This window comes from Ursus maritimus, unplaced genomic scaffold (genome assembly GCF_017311325.1).
Source record: "Ursus maritimus isolate PB19 unplaced genomic scaffold, ASM1731132v1 scaffold_2, whole genome shotgun sequence".
Classification (NCBI taxonomy): Eukaryota; Metazoa; Chordata; class Mammalia; order Carnivora; family Ursidae; genus Ursus; species Ursus maritimus.
Genome location: NW_024424452.1, coordinates 7,029,806 through 7,051,520, shown reverse-complemented (window position 1 = coordinate 7,051,520; position 21,715 = coordinate 7,029,806). Strand labels below are relative to the sequence as shown.

Below are 21,715 nucleotides of genomic sequence, written 5' to 3'. Positions count from 1 at the left end.
GAAGGATGTTCACGGGGCTAAAAGCACATGCCTCTCGTCTGCGTGCAGACCTGCCCGGGCCGGGGGCAGCTGAAGCACGCTGAGAGAGCTGCGTCGACAAAATAAGGAAGGAGAAAGGCAGAAAGCAAAATCAAAGCGAAAAGAGCTGGAAGCCTAGAGAAGGCTGGAGATGGGAGCAGAGCAAGACAGACCGGGCAGGGGTGGGGAACCAAAACCAGGAGAAAGAACATGCTGTTTAATGAAATGACAAAATCCTTACAGAGGTCAGAGACTGGAAATGCAAGTGGGGAGATGGTGGCTTCCAGAAGACAGGGGAGAAGAAACATAAGCAAGTAAGCACAGAAGGTGACGGGAACGGTCGCAGAGCAGGAAGAAGTGACACGGGGAGGCCACAGTGACCGCCACAGCCCCAGGTGAAAAGAACAATCCTACCCGTAGGCCACACATGCCAAACCCATGGAAACAGGCAAAAGACGGAGCTCAGTCCGCCTCTGGGCCCTAGTCCTCAAAGGCTGAGCTAAGATCTGAGGATACATAAATCATCTTCTTGTCTGACTTCCTTATTTTCACTGCTTTGGGGTTTTCAAAGGGAGCTTTGGGCAGAGAGAATGAGTGGAAAGGGTCTAGACAGTTAGCATTTTTAGTTTGCCAATATTTTAAGAAGACAAGGCAATGAGTGTTAGAGACACAAACAGCTGTTTCTCCCTCACCTGAACAGGCACCTCTCAGGAACTTTCCGTTCTCAGTTCCCTTCAAACCCAGGGCCCTCAGCTCTTCCTTTCAATGCAGCCCAAAGATCGCGTCCGAATTCAGAAATGGAAATCCTGCCCATGGGACAAGGTTTATCCTGCTCATACCAAGTGGTCCCAGAGCTCAACTCCGCACCCAGGATTTGCAGGGCCAGCAAGGGCATGTGCAGGGAGTCTCCAGTGGGAGTGAGGGAGACACCCCCGACTGCCCAGACAATGTTCTCACTGACACTGCGTGACAGACAAGGAATTAACAGTCCACAAACTAAAGGTTAAAGACGCCAGTTGCTCTCTGAAACAAGCGGAAACTTCTGCAGGCGCCGCAGCTGCACGAGCCCTGAACAAAACAACAGTTCCCTTGAGGAGGGAGGTGGTACAACAGAGAAGGGAAGGAGGAGGAGTTCCAGAATGCAGTTGGAAAAGGCTCTAAATTATACATTAGGAATCACATGGAAAAAAGCAGCAGACCTGGAGCTGAGAGACCAGGGCTCGAGTCCTGCTACTCACTGGCTGCAGGACCACCCGTGAAGCACCGAAGACCTCTGACTTCTCTTTCCTCACCGAGAACACAAGAAGAATACCAGCGACCTCTATTACTGTGTTACTGGGAGGTTCCCACGAGAGAATGTACAGGAAGGCTCTTTATAAACTGCCAATTACTGCACAAGCAGGAGTTACTATTATTGTTGTTAGAATTTTCTGAGACTACGTCAATCCTTAGCTGATCATTTTGTGACTCAAGTGTCACTAGCCAACAAGGAAACAAAGAAACGCCAAGGGAGTTTCACTGAGAAAGCGTTAACTCCTTACCCAGCGAGAACACATTCCCGTAATTCTCCAGCATCACATCCCTATAGAGGTCCCTCTGAGCAGGCTCCAAACGCTTCCACTCCTTCCGGATGAAGTACACAGCCACATCCTCAAACGTCACCAACTCCTGAAACAACATGGTCTTGCATGCAATTTCAGGGTGAGGGATGGGACCGGCAGTACCAAAAGTAATAACTGGGGATGAGGATGAATAAGGAGTATCTAAGAGGTGGGGGAAAGGAGGTTATGGCGAGGAAGAGAGGGGTCTGCTATTCAGCAGGAAAGGACCACGTTCCTGACGGAGGGAATCACGGCTCAGGGCACTGATGAAGTCATGGCACAAACGTTTCCGTGAAATGGGAAGTGAGAGAAGAAGGATAAAGGGAACCACAGCTCACCTGGGACTTGGCCTTTAGGAGAGCAGCTGCCAACATCTCATCCCCCAGGCTGTCCTTGTCGGAAAATGCAGGAACTTTCGAGGAAGGAAGAGCTGGAGGACAATAAAAGGGTCCATGAGTGAACCCATCTGCTCTCTGGCCTCCCAACCCACAGAAAACTCACCGGGTCCTGGAACAACCTAGGACCCACTCCCTCTTGAGGTGAGCCGTCCAAAGCCCTGCTGATCCCGCTCTCCACCTGCCCCAGGTCCCTTCCTGTCCAGTCACTGCACTCTCCGGGAACCTGGCGCAGGTCCCCGTTAGTGATCAGCACCTTCTGGTCCTTTCTTCCAAGCTTGGCGAGCAACGCAGACATTCCTGCTCGCATCCCTTCCACCCTCTCCACATCTCTGAACTCAAACTCATGCACAAAGGTCTCTTAGACCAGAGGAAACCAGCAGCCTCACCCACCCCCAGCGGAACAACACAATGCCCACTCTTCTCTTCACCCCCGCGTCAAATCTAAACACTAGAAATGATTCCTGTTTCTGTGCTTGATCACATCTTTTCTTCTGTCATTCTTAAGTTAACGTATCTGTCCCTTAGAGACTCTAAATCCCTAGAGACACGAGACTGCGTGCAACCACGGGGACAAAGAGATCCTTAAATGCTCTTTCCTGATAAGCATACCCTTTCAACTGCCACTGGCGTCAAAGTCGGTGGCGCAGTCGATGACAGCAAAATACAAATACTTCAGTGGCTTCATCCTTTCGCCTGTGACCTACAAAGTGATTTCCCAAGGGCCTCCCCTAAGCGCATGCTCCTGAAGAACACAAAATAGCACTAGGAGGTCGGCTGCTACCAAGCGCCTGGATTTCTGTGATTGTCACGGTTTCCTTAATCCTGCATGAGGTCCCAATGGCCCTTCACAGACGCCTCAGCTATAAAGGCTACCAAGCTGTACGTTCATGATTGGCTTCAGTCAGCTTTTCCACTAGGCTGTAAGCCACTGAGTGGGAAAGACTGTGTCTTAGCCACATCTGGATTCCAGTGGTTAGCCTGGTTTCCGGTGAATGAGACATGCAGCACGACTGCTGAATGCCTGAATAAAAGAATAAACGAATTCCTATTTCTTACCACTCTCAAGCAGAGCCTGAGGTTCCTGAGATACGCAATCAGCCTGAGTTTCCATGGGCGGGGCTAGAAGCTCTGGGTCTCTGGTCTACTAGGGCAGACTCAGCAGGGAGCAGGTTCTGAATGAGAATGAGCAAGCACTGCAGAAGCAAAGTTCAAGGTTCAATGATTTATTAAAAAACAACAACAACAACAACAACAACAAAACACACACACAAAACCCAACCCCCTGAGAGAAGCATTTGCAGTTAGTAACCAGGACAGGTCTTCTAGATCCTGTTAAACACGTACCCTGTGATGAGATTCCATGAGCACCACAGAAAGGGCCCCTGTTCCTAGACAATATCCCCCCTTTGGCTCCCACAACAGACTGAGTGATATTTATAACAACAAAAGACGTGGAACACTGGTGCCAAATAATGATACTAACAGAATGAAATACTAAGCAACAACTGAAAGTAAAAAGCAATAAAACGAAAAAGTATCTACACATAGATTTGCAAAATGTGTATGTATTGTATCAACTTTTAAGAATGCTTGGGATAGTGCATAAAGCTAACTGTTTACAGATTTTTTATTTACTTATTTATTTCAAAGTAGGCTCCATGCTGGGCTCCAATATGGGGCGTGAACTCACGACCCTTAGATCAAGACCTGAGCTGAGATTGAGAGTCAGAAGCTTAACTGACTGAGTCACCCAGGTGCTCCTATTTACAGGTTTTCTTTTAAAAAGCCTCATGAACATCAGAACTAGTAAAAGAAAAAAATTTATTAGGTTTCTAGCTGTTATATTAAATCTAGGTGTTATCCTTTAAGGAAAAGAGGTCACAAAACAGCACCCAACAGCAGAGATCAAGAGAAACTTTCCATGAGTTCTCAGTCTCTCATTTAAAAAACCCTAGGGAAATAAGAGCTGACACCCAGAACTAGGGCAAATAGCTCAGATCTAGTAATTAAGTTAGATAAATCCTTCCTCCCCTTTCTAAGACAGCTGTCTGCTTCCAGGCTCAGCCAAAGGCAGGATGTTACGGAGGGACGGGGGCCCCTTCTGTGGTCCTCGTGCAGTGTCACCGCAGGGCGCAGGTGAATGGCCTCACCAGATCTAGAGGCCTGGCCCATCACGGAGAAGGTAGCAGCCAGCCTTCTTTCTACTTCCCTTTTCTCCTAATACATTTCCTTGGATCAGAATATAAGTCCCTAACGCAGGGACCAACACTTTTTTTAAAAAACGTAAGATTACGTATTACTCCATTTTTATCCCTACTGACATCCCCATTCCCCAGTTGCCATGACAATCAAGAGAGGTCTGTTCTCTGTGGGTCTAGTGAAAAAAACAGAACGTTGAGTATCTAGACTAAGGTTTGGATCTCAAGTAGAAGTTTCTACTTCACACTTGCACGCTGTGACAGGAATCAACAGACCAAGAATAGACGAAGCAGCCACCAGAGCTTTCTTACTCTTAGGCAAGAGCAAAGAAAAAAACCCCTGGACTTTGTCTACCCCCCTCTTTATTTATTTGCTCGTGTGACAAACTGTTGAGTGTCACTACATTGCAAGGCACTACTGAAAAGAACGTGAAAGATATTTAAGTTCATCATTATAGACCGTTGCATTCACATAAAGCATAAAAAGGGGAGGGGCCTTTTCGAGTTCACAGAACTCTAGTGTTTGGGCAACAAGGGGGTACAGAATGCCCACTACCAGTGCCTTTACACAGAGAAAGGCACTGCATGAGGCGTGAGCCAGGCCCAGTGGCAATCAAGGTGACACACCCTATTGCCACCAGTGCCCTCCTCGCTGGGTCCCTCCAACTCTGTCTCAGAGCCAACCATCCTTTGTTCCTATCAACCAATGTGACGATTCCAGGACTGTTTATAAGCAGACACTGCCAACAAATCAGCTCTTGGTCCAGACTCTCTTTGGAAAGGAAACTCAGAGGTTCTGACTCCAGAGGAGAAAAAGCAAGCCTCCCTCCTCACAGCTGGGTTAACCGAAGCTGGAACTCAAAGGCATATTGTTGAGAACAAGTCCCCAGTGTCTGCATCAGTACACAATGTTTCTCATAGAAAGAAAAATCTCCATTGTGCCCCCACAGCTTCAGGTCCAGGCAGGGCCCTTCCCTGCTCCCCTGCCAACGCCTCTCCCTGAAGCTGCTCCTGGGGATTGACAAGGATGACCTGGCAGTGAGAACGAGTCAGAGAAAGCTTTACCTGCTGGAATCTTTCCTTCCTTCTTTGGAGTGAAGTCCTATAAGACCAGAGTAGCAATTATCAGGAATTTGGAAGCCTCTGTGCAAGTTCCTGGGAATTCTAACTTAAGGTGCTGCCAGCGCTGTATGATTAAGGGGAGGGGGGAATTAAAAATATTCACGTCAACTTCATTTCTACTCAGATAGAGATAAGGGGAAAAAAAGAAAACATACACTAATCAACAGAATTAAGACACAACTGGTATCTGTGTTGCACCCCTGGAGAGCTGAAAGGCAACTGAAGGTTCTCCCGGTCAACCTCCCACCCATGTGGATGAAATGCCTTCTCAAGTTCCCAGTGGTCTGACAGCTAACTTGCAAGAAACTCTCAACTTCAGCACGGAGACGGTCTATTGCTGCAGATCTTCACAATCAGAGAGATCTTCGGTTGCTAAGGCGAAAATCTATCTATCCCCTTGGACCTTCACCTTACAGAGGCCTCGCGCCCTGCCCTATGGAGCTTCAAGAATAGAATCTTCCCCTTCCACACAATTGTTCCTCAAACACTTGTAAACCAAATGACGCCCACTGCTCACAAACTTCTCTTCTTGAGGATAAATACCTCTAGCTCCTCTCATTATTTCATATATTTCGGGTTCATTAGCCCGCTTATCCTCTCCTGGAGTTTACGAATGCCATTTAGCCCGTAAACATCCATCTGCGTTCAATCCCACTTCAAAAGCGGATCAAATCAGGGATCTAACACAACTGAAAGCGGGAGCCAGACACAGCTGTACCATTCCCCGTAAGAGACTCGATTTACTGAGCGCCAGCAGGCTTATTCCCGGAATCTAAGTTTGCGCACACCCCCCACCCCCGACCTAGTTCCAACTGCGAACACTTCGTTGAACTCCCCCTCCTCAGATCTCAGGCCCGGCAAAGTACGAAGAGACCTCTCCGGCCACTGGCGCGAATAACTGTGTTAACACCAAATAAAAGCGTTTGGGAGAATTAAGAAGTTAGGGGAGCTGTCATGAGCTGTTCTAAAGAGAGGGGCCCGTTTACAGCCATACTGGAACTTTTAAGTGCTCGAGCTGGGCCAAGTCACAAGCCCAGAACCGGAGCCCCTTCCTCCCCTCCTGGCAGGGCCCCGTTTGGAGGAGGAAGGTCCCGGGGAAGCGGAGTCGGGGACCGGCTGCGTGGGAGGGAGCGTCGCCTCCCGGGACCCTGCTCCGGGCGGGCCTGGGGACCCCGCGGGCCGCAGCGGCGCGGACACCACCCCTTTCCCCGGCGGCCACAGCCTCCGTCTCACCGCGAGCCCCGGGGACGGCCGGACTCACCCTGGGGGCAGGCACGGGAGATTTGGGGGGCCGGACACGGACCAGGCCCTGTTGGACCCTGTCACAGACCCACACACCGGGACAGAACAAAGAACGGAAGTCCTCTCTATTTCGCTTCCGGGTCGGTCCTTTTCACTACCCAGCCCAGCCCCGTAGCCCCCACGCCCACTTGTTCTCTCTAGGAACATTGGAGGTGTTCACCTCTCGGTGATTCGCTGACTCGGGGCCTAGGCCGCGCGGCTCCCGCGCCGACGCCAACGCCAACGCCGGCCCTGGCGCTCCCGCCCGCCGCCGCGCCCCCTGATGGCCGGGCCAGGCGAAGCGCCTCGTCCTTTGGCCTCAGAGCGCATGCTCGGGCGCCGCACACCGGGTGGCGGGGCGGCTGGGCGGCGGAGCTTCCCCGCCGGTCGTCCAGGGCATAGGAGAGCTCATCTTGCCAGAGCGACCCGGGTCCCGAGCCGACCCGCAGCAAAAAGGAAGACTTTTGAAGGGTTCATCAATAGAAAAAATTCGCCTTTATTTGAAATTTTCAGATAAGCCAAGTTTTTGTTTGTTTCATGTAAAAATGCCCCCTTTAAATTAAAATCCGAAGAGAACATTCCAGCCCATCAGAGAGTTCCCGTGAGGACAAAACCTGTACAGGCGATGAGAGAGGAAAGTCGGGGAAGTTACCGATGCACCCGAAGAAAACGGGCGAGCCCCCCACTTAAGCCTCCCGGAGCCGAATGTGTGAAATGCTTGAGGGGAGGAGGAGGAGGCTTCCGTGGTTCGCCCACTTTTATGTCCTCACAGGAGGAACCCTGTAAGTGCCGGAATCAGATCCTTCCAGGTCACATACAGAATGAAATCTCGTGATATCCTGAGTAACGGGGGCCCTCCTGGCTCCCCTTCCAGCCCTGCCTCCCATTTGATCCCAGTTTCCACTGTATCCCATATTTACGGCGCCCACAGTCAGCTGTGCGAATGCAACAGACCTCACTGTCCGGTGACGGCAGGCTAAGCACAGTAATTTAAATGACCAATTCCAGTAAAATATGTAAAGTGCTAGGAAAGGAGACTTTCCAGAAGTGTTGCAGGCCCCAGAGGGAACAGCCAGGACAAAGACCTGGAGGCAGGACAGAACAATGCACAAGTCACTAATACACCTTGAGGGCGGCCTGAGATGGCGGGTGCCTGACCCATCTCCAGTCCTTCCAGACCACAGTGAGAATTTGAGCAAATACGTGGCATAGTCAAGCCACTCAGGAAACTCAATACCCACCCCCCACCAAAACAAAACACACACACAAAAAATAATAATGAAAAAAAAGCCTTACCAAAAGTCAATAGAAGGGAGGGCACTGGGGGCCTCACTGCGGTCTCAGGTCAGACTATAGCAGTCTTCAGACAAAGTATGAGCAACCTGGCAGGTAGGAATGGGGGATGGAGAACACAAATATTCTCAGAGTGTCTGTGTAGACAGCTAGTTTTGAGCGAATCAATTGCCCAGAGCCTTATATTTTCTACCTGTACACCTTTAAAATTGCTCCCTTGGCCAGGGTGCCCTCCTTCACGGCCGTCTTCCCTCCTGATGGAAGATAGGTTTCTCAAACCCAAAACTTATAGCAGTGTATTGCCCCAGGATGTCAAAACTTTTGGGGTACCAAACAAAAGGACTCATTTGAAATATTGCTACCAATAAGGATTAGGTGAACAAATCCTTTGTGATTCCAGTGGTTTCCTAATACTTCCCTCCAGTAAAGGCAGAGGACAAAACCATTTCTGTTGATAGATGACAGTGTGATTTGCCATATAAAATCAACATTGCTATCACTATACTCATTTATGTGAGCAGGATTTTTCAACATTTATGTCTATAAAAGCAAAAGTAGAGCAGTGCCTGGCTGGTTCAGTCGCTAGAGCATGCAACTCTTGATCTCAGGGTTCTGAATGTAAGCCCCGCATTGGGCATAAAGCTTACTTTAAAATCTTTTTTTTTTTTTTAAAGGAAGGAAATTTTAAAAAGCAAAAGCAAAAGTAGCGATAGATTTAATACCTTAGTAATAAGTAATACCCATCTATTGAGAAAAGCCTCTCAAATCAGCACCCAGAAAACACTTGAAAATATGATTTTCTTTCTTTTTTTTTTTTTTAAAGATTTTATTTATTTATTCGACAGAGATAGAGACAGCCAGTGAGAGAGGGAACACACGCAGGGGGAGTGGGAGAGGAAGAAGGCAGGCTCCCAGCAGAGGAGCCTGATGTGGGACTCGATCCCATAACGCCGGGATAACGCCCTGAGCCGAAGGCAGACGCTTAACCGCTGTGCCACCCAGGCGCCCCCGAAAATATGATTTTCTAACCTTTTAAAAAATATTCCAAAATTCTGGGCATCTGGTCGGCTCGGTCAGTTCAGCATCAGCTCTTGGTGTTAGCTCAGTCATGATCCCAGTCGTGAGATTGAGCCCCACGTTGGGCTCCATGCTCAGCGGGGAGTCTGCTTGGGATTCTCCCTCTCCTCACTGTCTGCCCCTCCCCCCCAAATAAAAATAAATCTTAAAAAAAAGAAAATAGACTTTAAAAAATACTCCAATATTAGTGACTGGAATTATTTTTTGTATCTGTCTACTTCTCATTGTCAGTATTCCCTCTCCTCCAGCCCCCACTAGTCTCTGAGAGCAGGGACACTGTCTTATATAGCAATGAAATCCTCCAGAATCTAGAACACTGCCTGATAATAACAACTGTGTGATGACTGATAAATAAGCAAGTAAATATTTATGGAATTCTTTGTTTACCTCCAGTATGTCCTCAATTATATACAAACTATGCCCCCAGATACGGCATGAGACATTTTATTAAAAATTATTCATTGTTCACCTAAAATTAAAATTTAACAGGTCATCCTGCATTTAATCTGGCAACCCTATCTCCACTGAAACTGTCCTTGTTGAAATTAAGGGGAATGATATTTTAGCTCACTTCCCTCATTTCAAGCCATACATGTGTTCAAATTTTTCTTTCTGCTGATAGAATTCTGCAGCTCACACCCGCGGTGATAAGCTTTACGTTAGGTACACTTCTCCTGTTAATTCTTTGATTTGACAGGATCCTAAGAAATGTAACTTTAGTGACTTTGGGACCTTCTGGGATCTGCTATTCTTTCATGTTAGTGAAACCATAAAGTTCTCAAGGAGACTTAAATTTGTATTTGGATATTTTACACAGCTTTGTCTAACTCAAAATCAAAACTTAGCATCTTTTTACTACTATTTCCTTTGAATCAGAAAATACTTCCTCATCAATGTATTTATTAATTTCTGTCCTCGTCAATATTGTAAAGTAGTCCATAATACCAATGTGTTTGAATAACAAGACTCAACAGAATTACTTCTCATTCTTAAAGAGCTTCCAATGGCCATTCTTTCAGAATACTCTATACCAACTTCTCTTTGTTAATCATTGGAGACTGCCTTTTTAGACTAAGTATATGACAATCAGCCTCAGCCAATATTCTCTTTGATGTTCAAATTTTCACAACTCTGGCCGTGAGCTCATTTATTTTTAAATTTTATTTCTTTCGTTCAATTTTTAAAAAGATTTTATTTTTGTCAGGGAGAGAGCGAGCACAAGCAGGGGGAGCAGCAGGCAGAGGGAGAAGCAGGCTCCCCACTGAGCAAGGAGCCCAATGCTGGACTTGATCCCAGAACCCTGGGATCATGACCCGAGCTGAAGGCAGACACCCAACCGACTGAAACACCCAGGTGCCCCTAAAATGAGATATTTTCTATTAGCTTGGTATAAAGTTTATACATCTTTAATAAATTATATATATTTTAAGGTGTATAACATGGTAAATTTTGTTGTATATTTTATAATTTAAAAAGTTGAAAAAAAATGAAGTGTGAACATATATTGGCTCTGATATTACTACAAATGTAGTAATAAGAGTCAAAATTGGCTTATTCATCTAGAATCATGTTTTCGAATCATGTACTTGGACTATACGCAAGTCACTATTGATAGACTAGATGGAGTAAAATTAAGCCATTACACAGAAATGTGGAAACGCTATGTGTTATTTCCCGTCTCAAGATAGATCAGACACATCTATCTCCCAGTAGCGGACGATGTCCACCAGACAGAATTCTGGAGGTGGGCTGCCAGGGAAGAGCTGCGGCCCTGATTTCCAGGCTAGCACTTAGAGGTTATTCTAGAATTTATAAAGTCACAGCATATTTCCTGGGATGCACAAAGCTGCCAACTCATCCACAAATATACAAGTTACTAGTGTGAGTCCCCTCAATTCATCAGATCGCCACATTTGGGGAAACCAAGGGGGTGGAAGCAGTCCTGCCCCCAAGGGCCAGGGGTAGGACTGCAAGATACAGGATGCCCAGTTACATTTGAATTTCAGATAAACACTGAATAATTTTTTTAGTGTAAGTATGCCCCAAAGGTGATCTAGAATCCAAATTTAAGTCCTGTACGTTTGTTTCCATGTGTGCAAACATGTGTATATGGGTGATATGGGGGGAAGGGTTCCCACAAGCATCTTCAGGCCAAGACAGCCTCAAAGCCCCCTGGGGAGTTTCTTCCCAGTCTACCAGCGGTTCTCAACCGCTCTCCTGGAGCTAAGGAGGCACTGCCTCCTAACCACAGGTGGGACTGGGACTGGAGCAGAGCTCAGGTATACCAGTTTCTCCCATTCGTTATGTTGCTCTGTGAAGGTCCCCAGATTCAAGTACTAGTTGTCTACAGAAGCCACCAGCTCAACAGTGCACCCATTACTGGCTTTTTTCCTCCCCTCCTTTCCTGCTCCCTCACACCTGGCTTCCTGGAGTCATCTCCCTAAATAAACTATCTGCCCTCAAGCCCTTGTCGCAGGCTGTCTTACGGGAAATCCAAACTGCAACAGTTGGTACTGGAAGTGGCCCTAGAAACCGAGCCCTCAGGATGGGATTCTGGAACAGGTCACCGGCTGGTCTGATGGTTAATGAGAGGAGCCCGGTAACGAATGCGGTAGTGGTAACTTCTGGCATGCTCTACCACGGCCATTATGAAGATTCCCACCAGTTACGACAGCTGCGGTTCAGGCAGAAGGGCAAGCATCAGCTTCTGCAGTAGTCCTAGAACTTGAAACATTATTGGGACAGTGGCAATTACAAGGACTGCAGTTTCTCTCTCAAGCTTTGAAGAAAGAAAATTATAGGCTTAGTTCAGCCAACTCTCATTTCAGGGCATGTTGTGAAAGCCAAAGTCGCCCACAGACGGGATTAAAGAGATCCCCATCTTCTGCAGCAAGAGCAGGCTGGCCTGAAAACCAGGACAGGTTTATTCTGAGCGTGGCAGAACCGCAGAGACAGCTAAATGCAAAGACTTGCCAAGTCATTTATCCCCAAATTCTGGGCCCTGATTGGGAAAGACTGGGATCCTGATGCATGGGACATCTGGGGAGGTATGCTCGAGTACCTCGAGCCCCAAATTCTCCAAAACCCTCTGGCCTAACAAACGCATTGCCCTCCCCCCTTGCTGTAGGATAGTAAACTTTTCTTGCTTGGAGACCATGCAAAGATCTCACCTGACTACAGTCAGGGAACAGACAGGATGGTCTTAAAGGAATCATGTTGGGTATTACTGAGTTGTGGAGTTTAAAAGGAAATTTCAGAGTCAGACTCTCACAGTGTGGCAGAGACAGGATATACACAACCAAAATGCACACGAGGCTGACAAATGTTTTCCATGATGTGTTCTATATGCAGAAAGAAGAAAAAAAGCACTACGTAGACCAAGATGCAGCTACGCTATACGCTGTACCCCAATTCCCCAATACACGCCTCACAAGCACAAAAAGCTCTCATTACCCCAAATCCAAATCTCCCCAAAGCTAAAACCAGTAGGAATAGTCTCCTCTCTTGAGAAGAGTGTTCAATAACCAACATACCATTTAACAGTCCTGAAGCATCATTACAAGATGTTCTAAGTTTATTCTGAATCAGATGAAATTGTCCCAATGTGGCTCAATTCTTTACAAATCGTACTTCTTGAATATGTGTTAAAACAGTTAAACAGTTTCAGTGTTTCTTCCTTAATTATACTGGATATACTCGGTTTAACTATACAAAAGGCAGTGCCAGCCTGGCTTATGGGACCCAACGCGTGGTGAGGGGACCGCACCCCAGGCGGACTGGCCAGTGAGGAGCGCTCCGCCACCCCCCAGCACCTCCTTGCCACTGTGCCACCACTGAGCACCCACTCCTCAGGCACCCCTTGATGTCGAGTGAAACAAAAGCTATGACTAGAGTTTATATTGCGATTACTGGGCTTCTCCCTAGCATCCATGGGCTACAGTTTAATAGAAACAAAGCCACCCAGAGAGCATCACTTGATGGGTTAAAACACTTCTCCCTCCCCAGTGTGGACTCTCTGATGTTTGGAAAGATTTGACTTACTACAGAAGGTTTTTCCACAGTGATTACACCAATAGGGCTTCTCCCCCGTATGGATTCTGTGATGTTTATTAAAGTTTGAGCTGTGGTTGAAGGCTTTCCCACACTCCTTACATTTATATGGCTTCTCTCCAGTGTGGAGCCTCTGGTGAGAACTAAGCCCTGCGTGCTGACTAAAGCTCTTCCCACACTCATTACACTGGTAAGGTTTCTCCCCAGTGTGTGTCCGATAGTGTCGGATGAGGCTGCCTTTCCCACTGAAAGCTTTTCCACAATCTTTACACTGGTAAGGCGCCTCTTCAGTGTGCATTCGCTGATGTTTAAGGAGGTCTGAGCTCTGACCAAAGGCTTTCCCACACTTACAGTCGTAGGGCCGGTCCACCAAGTGTGTTCTGTAATGAAGGGTGAGGTTTGAACTGTGGCTGAAAGCCTTCCCACATTTGGTGCAGACATAGGGTTTCTCCCCAGTGTGTGTTCGCCGGTGTTTGGTAAGATTTGAGCTATTGCTAAAGGCTTTTCCACACTCGGCACATATGTAACGCCTCTCCCCTGGGGCAGGTTTAGCAGGAATCAATTCTCTGCCTTTCTTGGAACCTTTGTCTAGGACGGGCGTTTTGGCTGCTCTTTCCTTTTCAAGGTTTACCCATTGCCTTTCTAACCTGGCCTCACATTTACTGGCAGTAATCATGGGAATATCAGCCCTTTTGAGTTCCTGAGATTCTTCAGAACTTTTCTGCTTATTTGTTGATTCCGCATTCTGAGTGTTCGAGTTACGATCTGAAACGAGAAGCAGAATAAGCGCAGGTCAGTTGTTTTGTGTTCTAAGGAGAAGCTGTTGAAGGAGAGACAGAAACGTCAGCTGACATGGATGGTGACCAGGTACCGCTCAGAGGTCACAGCATCACACTGACACAAGTAGATCTAGTTTACGGTACGAGGCCTTCACCAGCCCTCAGCAGCAGCTATGACGAGGAAGAGTACACAGCTTTCGCCGCCAGGAGAAGAACTTCATATAAGGAGGGCAGGAAGGCAAAACCAAGCCTCCCGGGACAGCAGCAAAGGAGCTGGGTGGCGCTCAGGCAGAAGGAAACAAGGAAGAAATATTACCGAATGCTCAAAGTTGATTCAGGAAAATAAAAGGGTAATTAAGGGAGACAAGGCTAGTGGCAAACTCACGAAATCCACATTCTCACAGAAGTGGAATATAAAAGTAACAAAAGAGGACATTCAGTCCACGTATGACCAAGCTAGTCCCAGATCGTTATTAATTTAAATCAAAGTGCTCACCTCCCAGGAGGGTTTGATTCCCAGCATGTAACCTACAATGACCTTCCCACCATTCTTTTAGTTCTAAATACTGCTTAAACCAGACTGAAGCCATCTATCTTTTCTAGAGCACTGCACTAAGCAGCCACACTTAAAGTCCATCTAACCCATCCACATACATGGAAAGGGGAGTCAGAGAAATCCACACTGAACTAGGGGCTCCCTGAGACCTGTCGCCCCCCCCCCCCAATGAGTACAGAAGCCTCCGTCAACAAGGTACTTTCCTCTCAGCCCCTTCCCTGGTCCCTGGCGCTCTCTCCCCTCAACCATCTCTTTCTTCCCGCTGCTGCCGGCAGCAACAGATAAAAGTCCCTTTCACTCTCGGTGATGAGCAATCACTCGGCTACACGTACAGACTTTCCTTCAAGTTGCCATGAACTATATGTGGGAAAGAAGTAACTCAATTAAGAAGCGAAGAATTTTAAATAACCTTATGAGGCAGAAGCTGAAAAGAATTTACCTGGGACCATTTCTGCATAATCCAACGCTGATTTTCACAGGTTCTTCACTCAGTCATTAACAAATGAACAAGCATCATCTTTCACTGGTTCGTTCAACCTGTCACACCTCTGTGAACAGTCCCCCCACCATTTTTTTTTTTTTTTAAGATTTTATTTGTCAGAGAGACAGAGAGAGAGAGAGAGAGAGAGAGAGTGAGCACAAGCAGGGGGAGCAGCACGCAGAGGGAGAAGCAGGCTCTCCACTGATCAGGGAGCCCGATGCGGGGCTCGATCCCACCACCCTGGGATCATGACCCGAGATGCCTAAACGACTGAGTCACCCAGGTGTCCCTAAACAGTCCCTTTTTTAAACTCACTCTGACAAACCTTTTAAGAGTACGTCATGTCCCCATGCTAGGACGCTGGCTGAGACGCACTTGGGAGGAAAGGCACTCAGGCACTCATCCTGCCTAAGCAGCCAGACCAGGCAAGTCGGTCTAGGGGGACTGCCTCACAACCAGTAATCAGAATTACTCTGTTTCTTCCACCACAAAGGCCTGGGGCACCAAGCACACAGCATGACAGACAGTCCCTACCATGACTCTTTCTCAGCTCTGGAGTGAAATCCTGCTCTTCCCCAGTCTCCTGGATGTATAAGGGCTCCCAACCTTCGCATCTGTGACTGGTCTCCACAGACTGGGGCTGCGTGCTGCTTGGAAACTTGGCTGTTTCTGAAGAGGACCTCTTCTCCCACACCTGCCTCTGTTCATTTGGAGGAGATGAGACCTAGAGACAATCAGGAATGGTGGGGTTTGTGCACAGCTCACCTCAGGACTACAGGTGACCCCTGAACATGGGTCTGAACTACGCAGGTCCACTGACACACATATTTTTTAAAGCTGCATACAATACAGTAAATGTATTTTCTCTTCTTTATGGCTTTCTTAATGTTTTCCTTTCTCTAGCTTACTTTATTATAAGAACATGATATATAACATACAGAACATACAAAATAAGTGTTAATTGACTACGTTACTGGTAAGGCTTCTGGTCAACAGTAGGCCACTGAGAAGTTAAGCTTTGGGGGAGTCAAAAGTTATATTGGGATTTTCAAATGCACGTGTGCTGGGGGGGGAGGGGTTGACAACCCTAGCCCTGTGCTGTTCAAGGGGCAACTGCGGAAGGAAAGAAAGCCTCAGGAGACCTAATGTACAACCGCCAGGGAAAAGAACAGAAACACATCCATCTCACTCAATTCCCACAGCTAAAGATCAATACTGGACAGGAGAAGAAAAACAGGAGGAAACATGATCTAAGTCTGCAGAAACTTCCATTCAGCCCCTCGCACTGGATGGATAAACCCAGTCTTGCACAGAGTGCTCTACTCCCAGCCTCACAGCACAGAAGGTCTTCCCAGCCTACCTGCTGTCCTGGCTCGTCCAGTTCTTGCTCCAGATCTTCTAGGAGAGTGACGGCCTCTTCAGCGCTCTGTGGGCAGTGCTCCTGCACCCAGGCCTGGAGCTCCTGGGGCAGGATGGTCAGGAACTGCTCCAGCACCAGCAGCTCCAGGATCTGCTCCTTGGTGTGGATCTCGGGCCTCAGCCACTCGCAGCAGAGCACCCGGAGCTGGCTCAGGGCCTCCCGGGGACCCGGTGTGTCATGGTAGCCAAACTGCCGGAAGCGCTGGCGGAACACCTCCAGGTTGGGCAGGCTCTGCCCTTCCTCTTCGTCCTCATCTTTAACCACCACAGGCCCCCTCTCCCGTGGAGGCCGAGAGCCCCGAACTGCAGCCATGCCCAAAACCTTGGTCATCACACAGATTCCAGAAACAGCCTCACTAGAGATGGGACTCTGTGGAGCAGAAATATTGGTTCCTTTGGGTTTCTCGTTCTTTAGGGCTACACGTTAAACCTGAGAAAATATGGTTACCATAAATTACAAAAAGAAAGAAAGGATGCTTTTTAGGTCTTGACAGCCACACCTTTAGCACAAGAAACTGTGGATATTACAGCCATCATAAATCTATCATATAAAAATTACTGTTCAAAATCATTCAGGAGTCAGCTCAGGATATCCTACTTAACCTTACTTTGTGTCCACTCGAATAAAAAGTGCACAATGGCATACTTTTAAAATTAAATCTAAATTAACTTTGCTCCAAAAACTGTTTCAGAATCTTACAACTCCTGAGATTTCAACAGGATATCTACAGGCCAAATGCAGCCTGTCTAAATCCTATGAAAAATTTGCTAGCCAAGGGTGCATGGTTGGCTCAGTCAGTAAAGCACGTGACTCTTGATCTCAGGGGTCACGAGTTCAACAAGCCCCACAACAAACCCCCTACTTTACCAAAAAAAAAAAAAAAAAAAAAAAAAAGCTAAACGATGGGGCTAGTCAGCACAACCAGGAATCATGTTAGAAAGTTGGAATTAACTAGAATATTTTAAAATAATTGAGTATAATTAATGATGTAATTTTAAAAATCTATTTTTCAATGATCCTATTTATTTATTCGAGAGACAGACTGTGAGCATGTGGGGCGCAAGGGGGAGACCAGCAGACTCTGCATTGAGCTCAGAGCCCCACCCAGGCTGATCCCATGACCCTGAGGTCATAAACTGAGCTGAAACCAAGAGCTGGACATTTAACTGACTGAGCCACCCAGATGCCCCAATGATGTAATTTTGAGCTTCACCTGACCCACTTTTAAGTAGGGCACACGCAAGTTTTTAAATGTCCTTCACCTTTAGGTTTCACAGAAAGACAAGCAGAATGACAGCGATTAGGTGTCACCTATATTCTTACAGAGGTATTTATTTTGATGAGATATTTATTGCTGAGAAGGAACTGAGGGGGAAAAAATTAAACCACAGTAGATGATACAAATGCAAAATGCTTAAAAGTATTTTTCTTTTAAATATTAAATACTAAATATTTCGGTCAGTTGATACATGAGAACACCAAAAACATCTGTAGTAAATATAAATTACTTCTATTTTCTTCATTTACCAAAAAAGTGAAGTCCATTCACTCAACATTTACTTGAATACCTGTCATGGGCTTGGAACTGGGAGTGCAGTGATGAGCAAGCCAGATGCACTCCCGCCCCCACGGAGCTTTCAAGTTTGTGGGAGATGGAAAATAAACGAGTAAAGAGACGTCAGAATCAGACTATAATTATCAGCATTCGTTAAATCACTCTGAAAGAAACCTGCATAAATTAACCTTCCATGCTTGTGAGTGGCCTTCCCGAGCATGTTTCCAAACTGTAAGCAACACCTGTCACGTCACATAGATGTCCCACTCTGAGTGTGGATAACTGAGAGCAGGAAAACTCCAGCGAAGTCTCGACAAAGAGCCAAACAGATAAAAGCCTATGCGGTTTACGTTACGTGAACCTATGCTGATAACAAGGGTAGAGACCATAAAAAGGAGGCACAAACGGCTTACGGAAGATGAGAAAATAGGAGTCACAGATAATCTAAATCTAAGGCATTTAAAAACTTGAGTATGAAAAAAATAAAAATGAAAAAAAACCCTTGCGAATGCTCATGTGGTTCTCACAGATCTGGCTGTATTACCTGAATACCAAGTCTCACATATGGCCCCAAACTCACAGCCAAGGAAAGGATACAACACAAACGGTGATACTGCTGGGTTATAGAGGACTGCAGTGTTTTAAATTCTTTTTTTCATTTCCCAAATTTTCTGTAATGGGTATTGTTGCTTTTATATCAGAAAATCAGAATATCTTCAAAGCCAAACAGAATGGGTTTACCACTAATGCCCAAACTTCATGGTCTTCAAAAATAAAACAGAACAACCCCGAGAAAACGACAAAGACCACGCAGAGCCCCCCGCCACAAATGTACATGTTCCAGCGTTTGTATTATTTAGTTTCACACATTTAGTAAACACACAGTAAAAACATCTATTTTATATGAATGTTCTCCTTCACTTATTTTTGTGGCCAATTCTGGTAATTTAAGAAAATAACTGAAATGGGATTCTAGGACTAGAACCTCAATATGTAATCTTTTATGAGAAATGCAGTAATTACCAGCTGCTATTAGTTCAGAATTCTAGGGATGCCAGTACTTGGGACGCCCCTCCAGCCCGCCCCCACTCTGAAGCATCCCATGAGATGTCAACAGGTGTCCTGACAGGGTGGACCCGAATCAGCACCGCCCACTCCCTCATGCTGCCCTGCACACCCAACCCGCTGCCGGAGCGCCCAAGTTCACGATAACTTGAAAACTGAGCCGGGACAGGAGCACACTGTCTCGTTTCCTAAAATAAAGGCGCTAGCACTCAAGGCTAAAATAACCTCAAAATAACAGATGTAGTGGTGCCGGGGGCATTCAGTTGAAATGCTCTGAAGTAGGTCTCCCCAGTGCTGGAATACTTTTTTGTAACTGGTTACAAAATTTCACACTCCACCCAGAGAAGGGCATCTCTGCAACAGGAAAGACACTGGAATCCGTCTGCGCTGCTCAGTTTCTGGGATCAAGCCTGGGAAAGTCAGCAAGACACGAGGAGTTACGTAGTAACACAGGTGGCATTCAACAGGGAGTGGACCTGCTCCCAGAAGGGCATATCCGAACCCACAGATCACATAACTGCCTGTGCAAAACATGTACCCAGGGACAGCTACAGAAAAAGTTGGGGAGCTTGGCCGGCTCAGCTGGTAGAGTGTGTGACTCTTGATCTCTAGGTTTGAGCCCCACGTTGGTGTAAAGGTTACTCGAAAAAAGAAAACCTTAAGAAGAAAAAGTTTCCCTTAGATGCTGCCCACGGCTCATATTCATGTGTTTGCAAAACCACAAATGAGAGCAGGGCCAAGTGCGGGCGCCCTTCATCCTTGCTGCGTCCGTTCTCCGTGGAGATTCATCCAGTCACACGGCTTGAATTACCATCTCTATACTCCCAACCGCCAACTTATCTCCAGCCTGGACTTCTCTTCTGAACTCTAGACTCAGACGACCAACTACGTGATGTCGCCACCAGCACGTCCAATGGCACCTCAAGGTTAACATGCCCCAAACCGCAGTCCCCATCATTTCCCCCGCAGCTATTCACCTCAGTTTACAGCAACTCCATCATTCTGTTTTCTTGGACCCAAAAACCTAGCTATCCCAGACTCCTCCTTCACATTCTACATGTAATTTGTAAGCAAATCCTGTGAGCTCTACAGCCAAAAAACCCAATGTTCGACCACTTCTCACCACCTCCAACACTGCCACCCCAGCCCCTCACCTCTTGGCCCGTGTACTGCAAGAGCCTTCTGAGTGCTTCCTTGGCTCTTGGTCTATTGCCAACAGGCAGCCAGAGTGATCCGGTTAAAATACAAGTCAGATCACAGCATTCCTCTCCTCATACCTTTGAAGGCGGTGTCTCAGAGGAAAAGGCAAGGTCATCACAATGGTGGACAAGGTCTCACAAAGTCTCAGCCCTGTTGTCTCTGATTTCATCTCCTACCTCTCTCTCGTTCATTCCACCCCAAGCGCACTGTTCCCTGCTATCCCTCTGCCTAATGCTTCCTCCAGACTCTACACGGCTGGTCTGTACTCTATGCTCTTGCCCGGCCGCCGTCTTTTAAACCACACACCCCTCCCTCACCCCAGAACTCCTTATGCTCCTAATCTACTCTTTTCTCCACATCACTTATCTCTATATATTTTACCTTTCTTTCTCATTAAAAAAAATTTTAAGATTTTATTGTTTTTTTTAAGTAATCTCTACACCTAACATGAGCTTGAAGCCACAGATCCAAGATCAAGAGTCCCAAAGTCTTCTGACTGAGCCAGCCATGTGCCCTTTCCCTTTAAAAAACAAAACCAACCAAACAAAAAAAACCCCAAACAAACAAGCAAAAAACCCCCCCAACTGTTTCTTTCCTGTACATCAACTCTTGAGGGCAGGGGCTTTCATCTGTTTTCTTCACTGCTATTTCCAAGTATCTACAATATGCCTGGTATTTTGCAGGGGCTCAAATATCTGTGGAAAGAATGAATGTGATATATGGACCTTTGGGGCTCCTTATGGAGCAAAAACTGTAAAATCAGGCTTTAAAAAAATATCAGTACAAATTTAAGCTAAACAAATATGGCAGCATAAACTCATGCTTATTTTACTCCAGACGCAGGCGGATACAGAATTAGCTAAGTGTGTGCACGTGAATTAGTGTACAGACATTTATCTCCTAGCTGTCTGCTGTGAAGGTTGAGAAGCAATGACATCCCACCATCAGCACACCCAGAGCCCAGATCTTGGTTTCTAAATATCATTCTCCAATAACAATTACTAGAAAATGGAGAAATGGTCGATTCTCGGTTGGGGAGCATACAAAATGAGCCTGGAGCGTCCTGCAGTGACAAACAGTTCAATGATCACAGCTGAAACAACGTGCGCTACAAAATAATACAGTACTGAGTCATAACCCGAAAGGTGAAATAAATATTTCTGAGTCCACACCATGTGAAAAAAAAGGGGGGGGGGACACTGAATAAACAGAGGAGAAGAGACAAATCTCCCATCCAGAATTATGCCAACTTATTTACGCAGATACCCCTCTGTCAAGAAGGTGGACTTCACTCCCTACCTCAGACGTGTGGGCCGCACTTAGGGACTCACTTCCACAAGGAGAGTAGGGAAAAGGGTCGAAGGGAAGCACTACGGTGCAGAAATCTGACAAACACTAGCTCGGCCGGGTCACCAAGGTTAACATTACCGTGGTTAATGATAATGATGACAAAGGCACATTACATCTGTGGCCTTCCTCCTCCACACCCAGATTGAGGGACGTTCTAGAGAATACCTAACCTGTACTTCTCAAAACTATCAAGGTCATTAAAAACAAGGAAAACCTGAGAAATTGTCACTGACCAGGGAACACTAAGTGGACTTGAAGACGAATATAATGT

At 46.6% G+C, this 21,715-nt stretch overlaps 1 protein-coding gene across 8 annotated transcripts in view; it reads right to left on the bottom strand.

Annotated features, from left to right (window-relative positions):
* The window catches only part of LOC103670106 (zinc finger protein 3), a 61,448-nt gene that overhangs the window by 4,380 nt on the left and 35,353 nt on the right, over nt 1-21,715 (bottom strand). For 2 of the 8 annotated variants that reach the window (XM_008698401.2, XM_008698400.2), the window contains exons 2-4: nt 16,215-16,703; nt 15,389-15,578; nt 12,545-13,803 (exon numbers count right to left, since the gene is read on the bottom strand). In XM_008698401.2, the coding sequence (XP_008696623.1) occupies nt 12,971-13,803; nt 15,389-15,578; nt 16,215-16,604 (1,413 nt within the window). In that variant the 5' untranslated portion in view covers nt 16,605-16,703 and the 3' untranslated portion in view covers nt 12,545-12,970. Of the gene's footprint in view, nt 1-1,559; nt 1,687-1,957; nt 2,050-3,073; nt 3,211-5,280; nt 5,402-6,598; nt 6,729-12,544; nt 13,804-15,388; nt 15,579-16,214; nt 16,704-21,715 lie in introns of those variants that run through there. The other 6 variants (XM_008698499.2, XM_040634816.1, XM_040634817.1 and 3 more) reach the window with 6 other exon arrangements.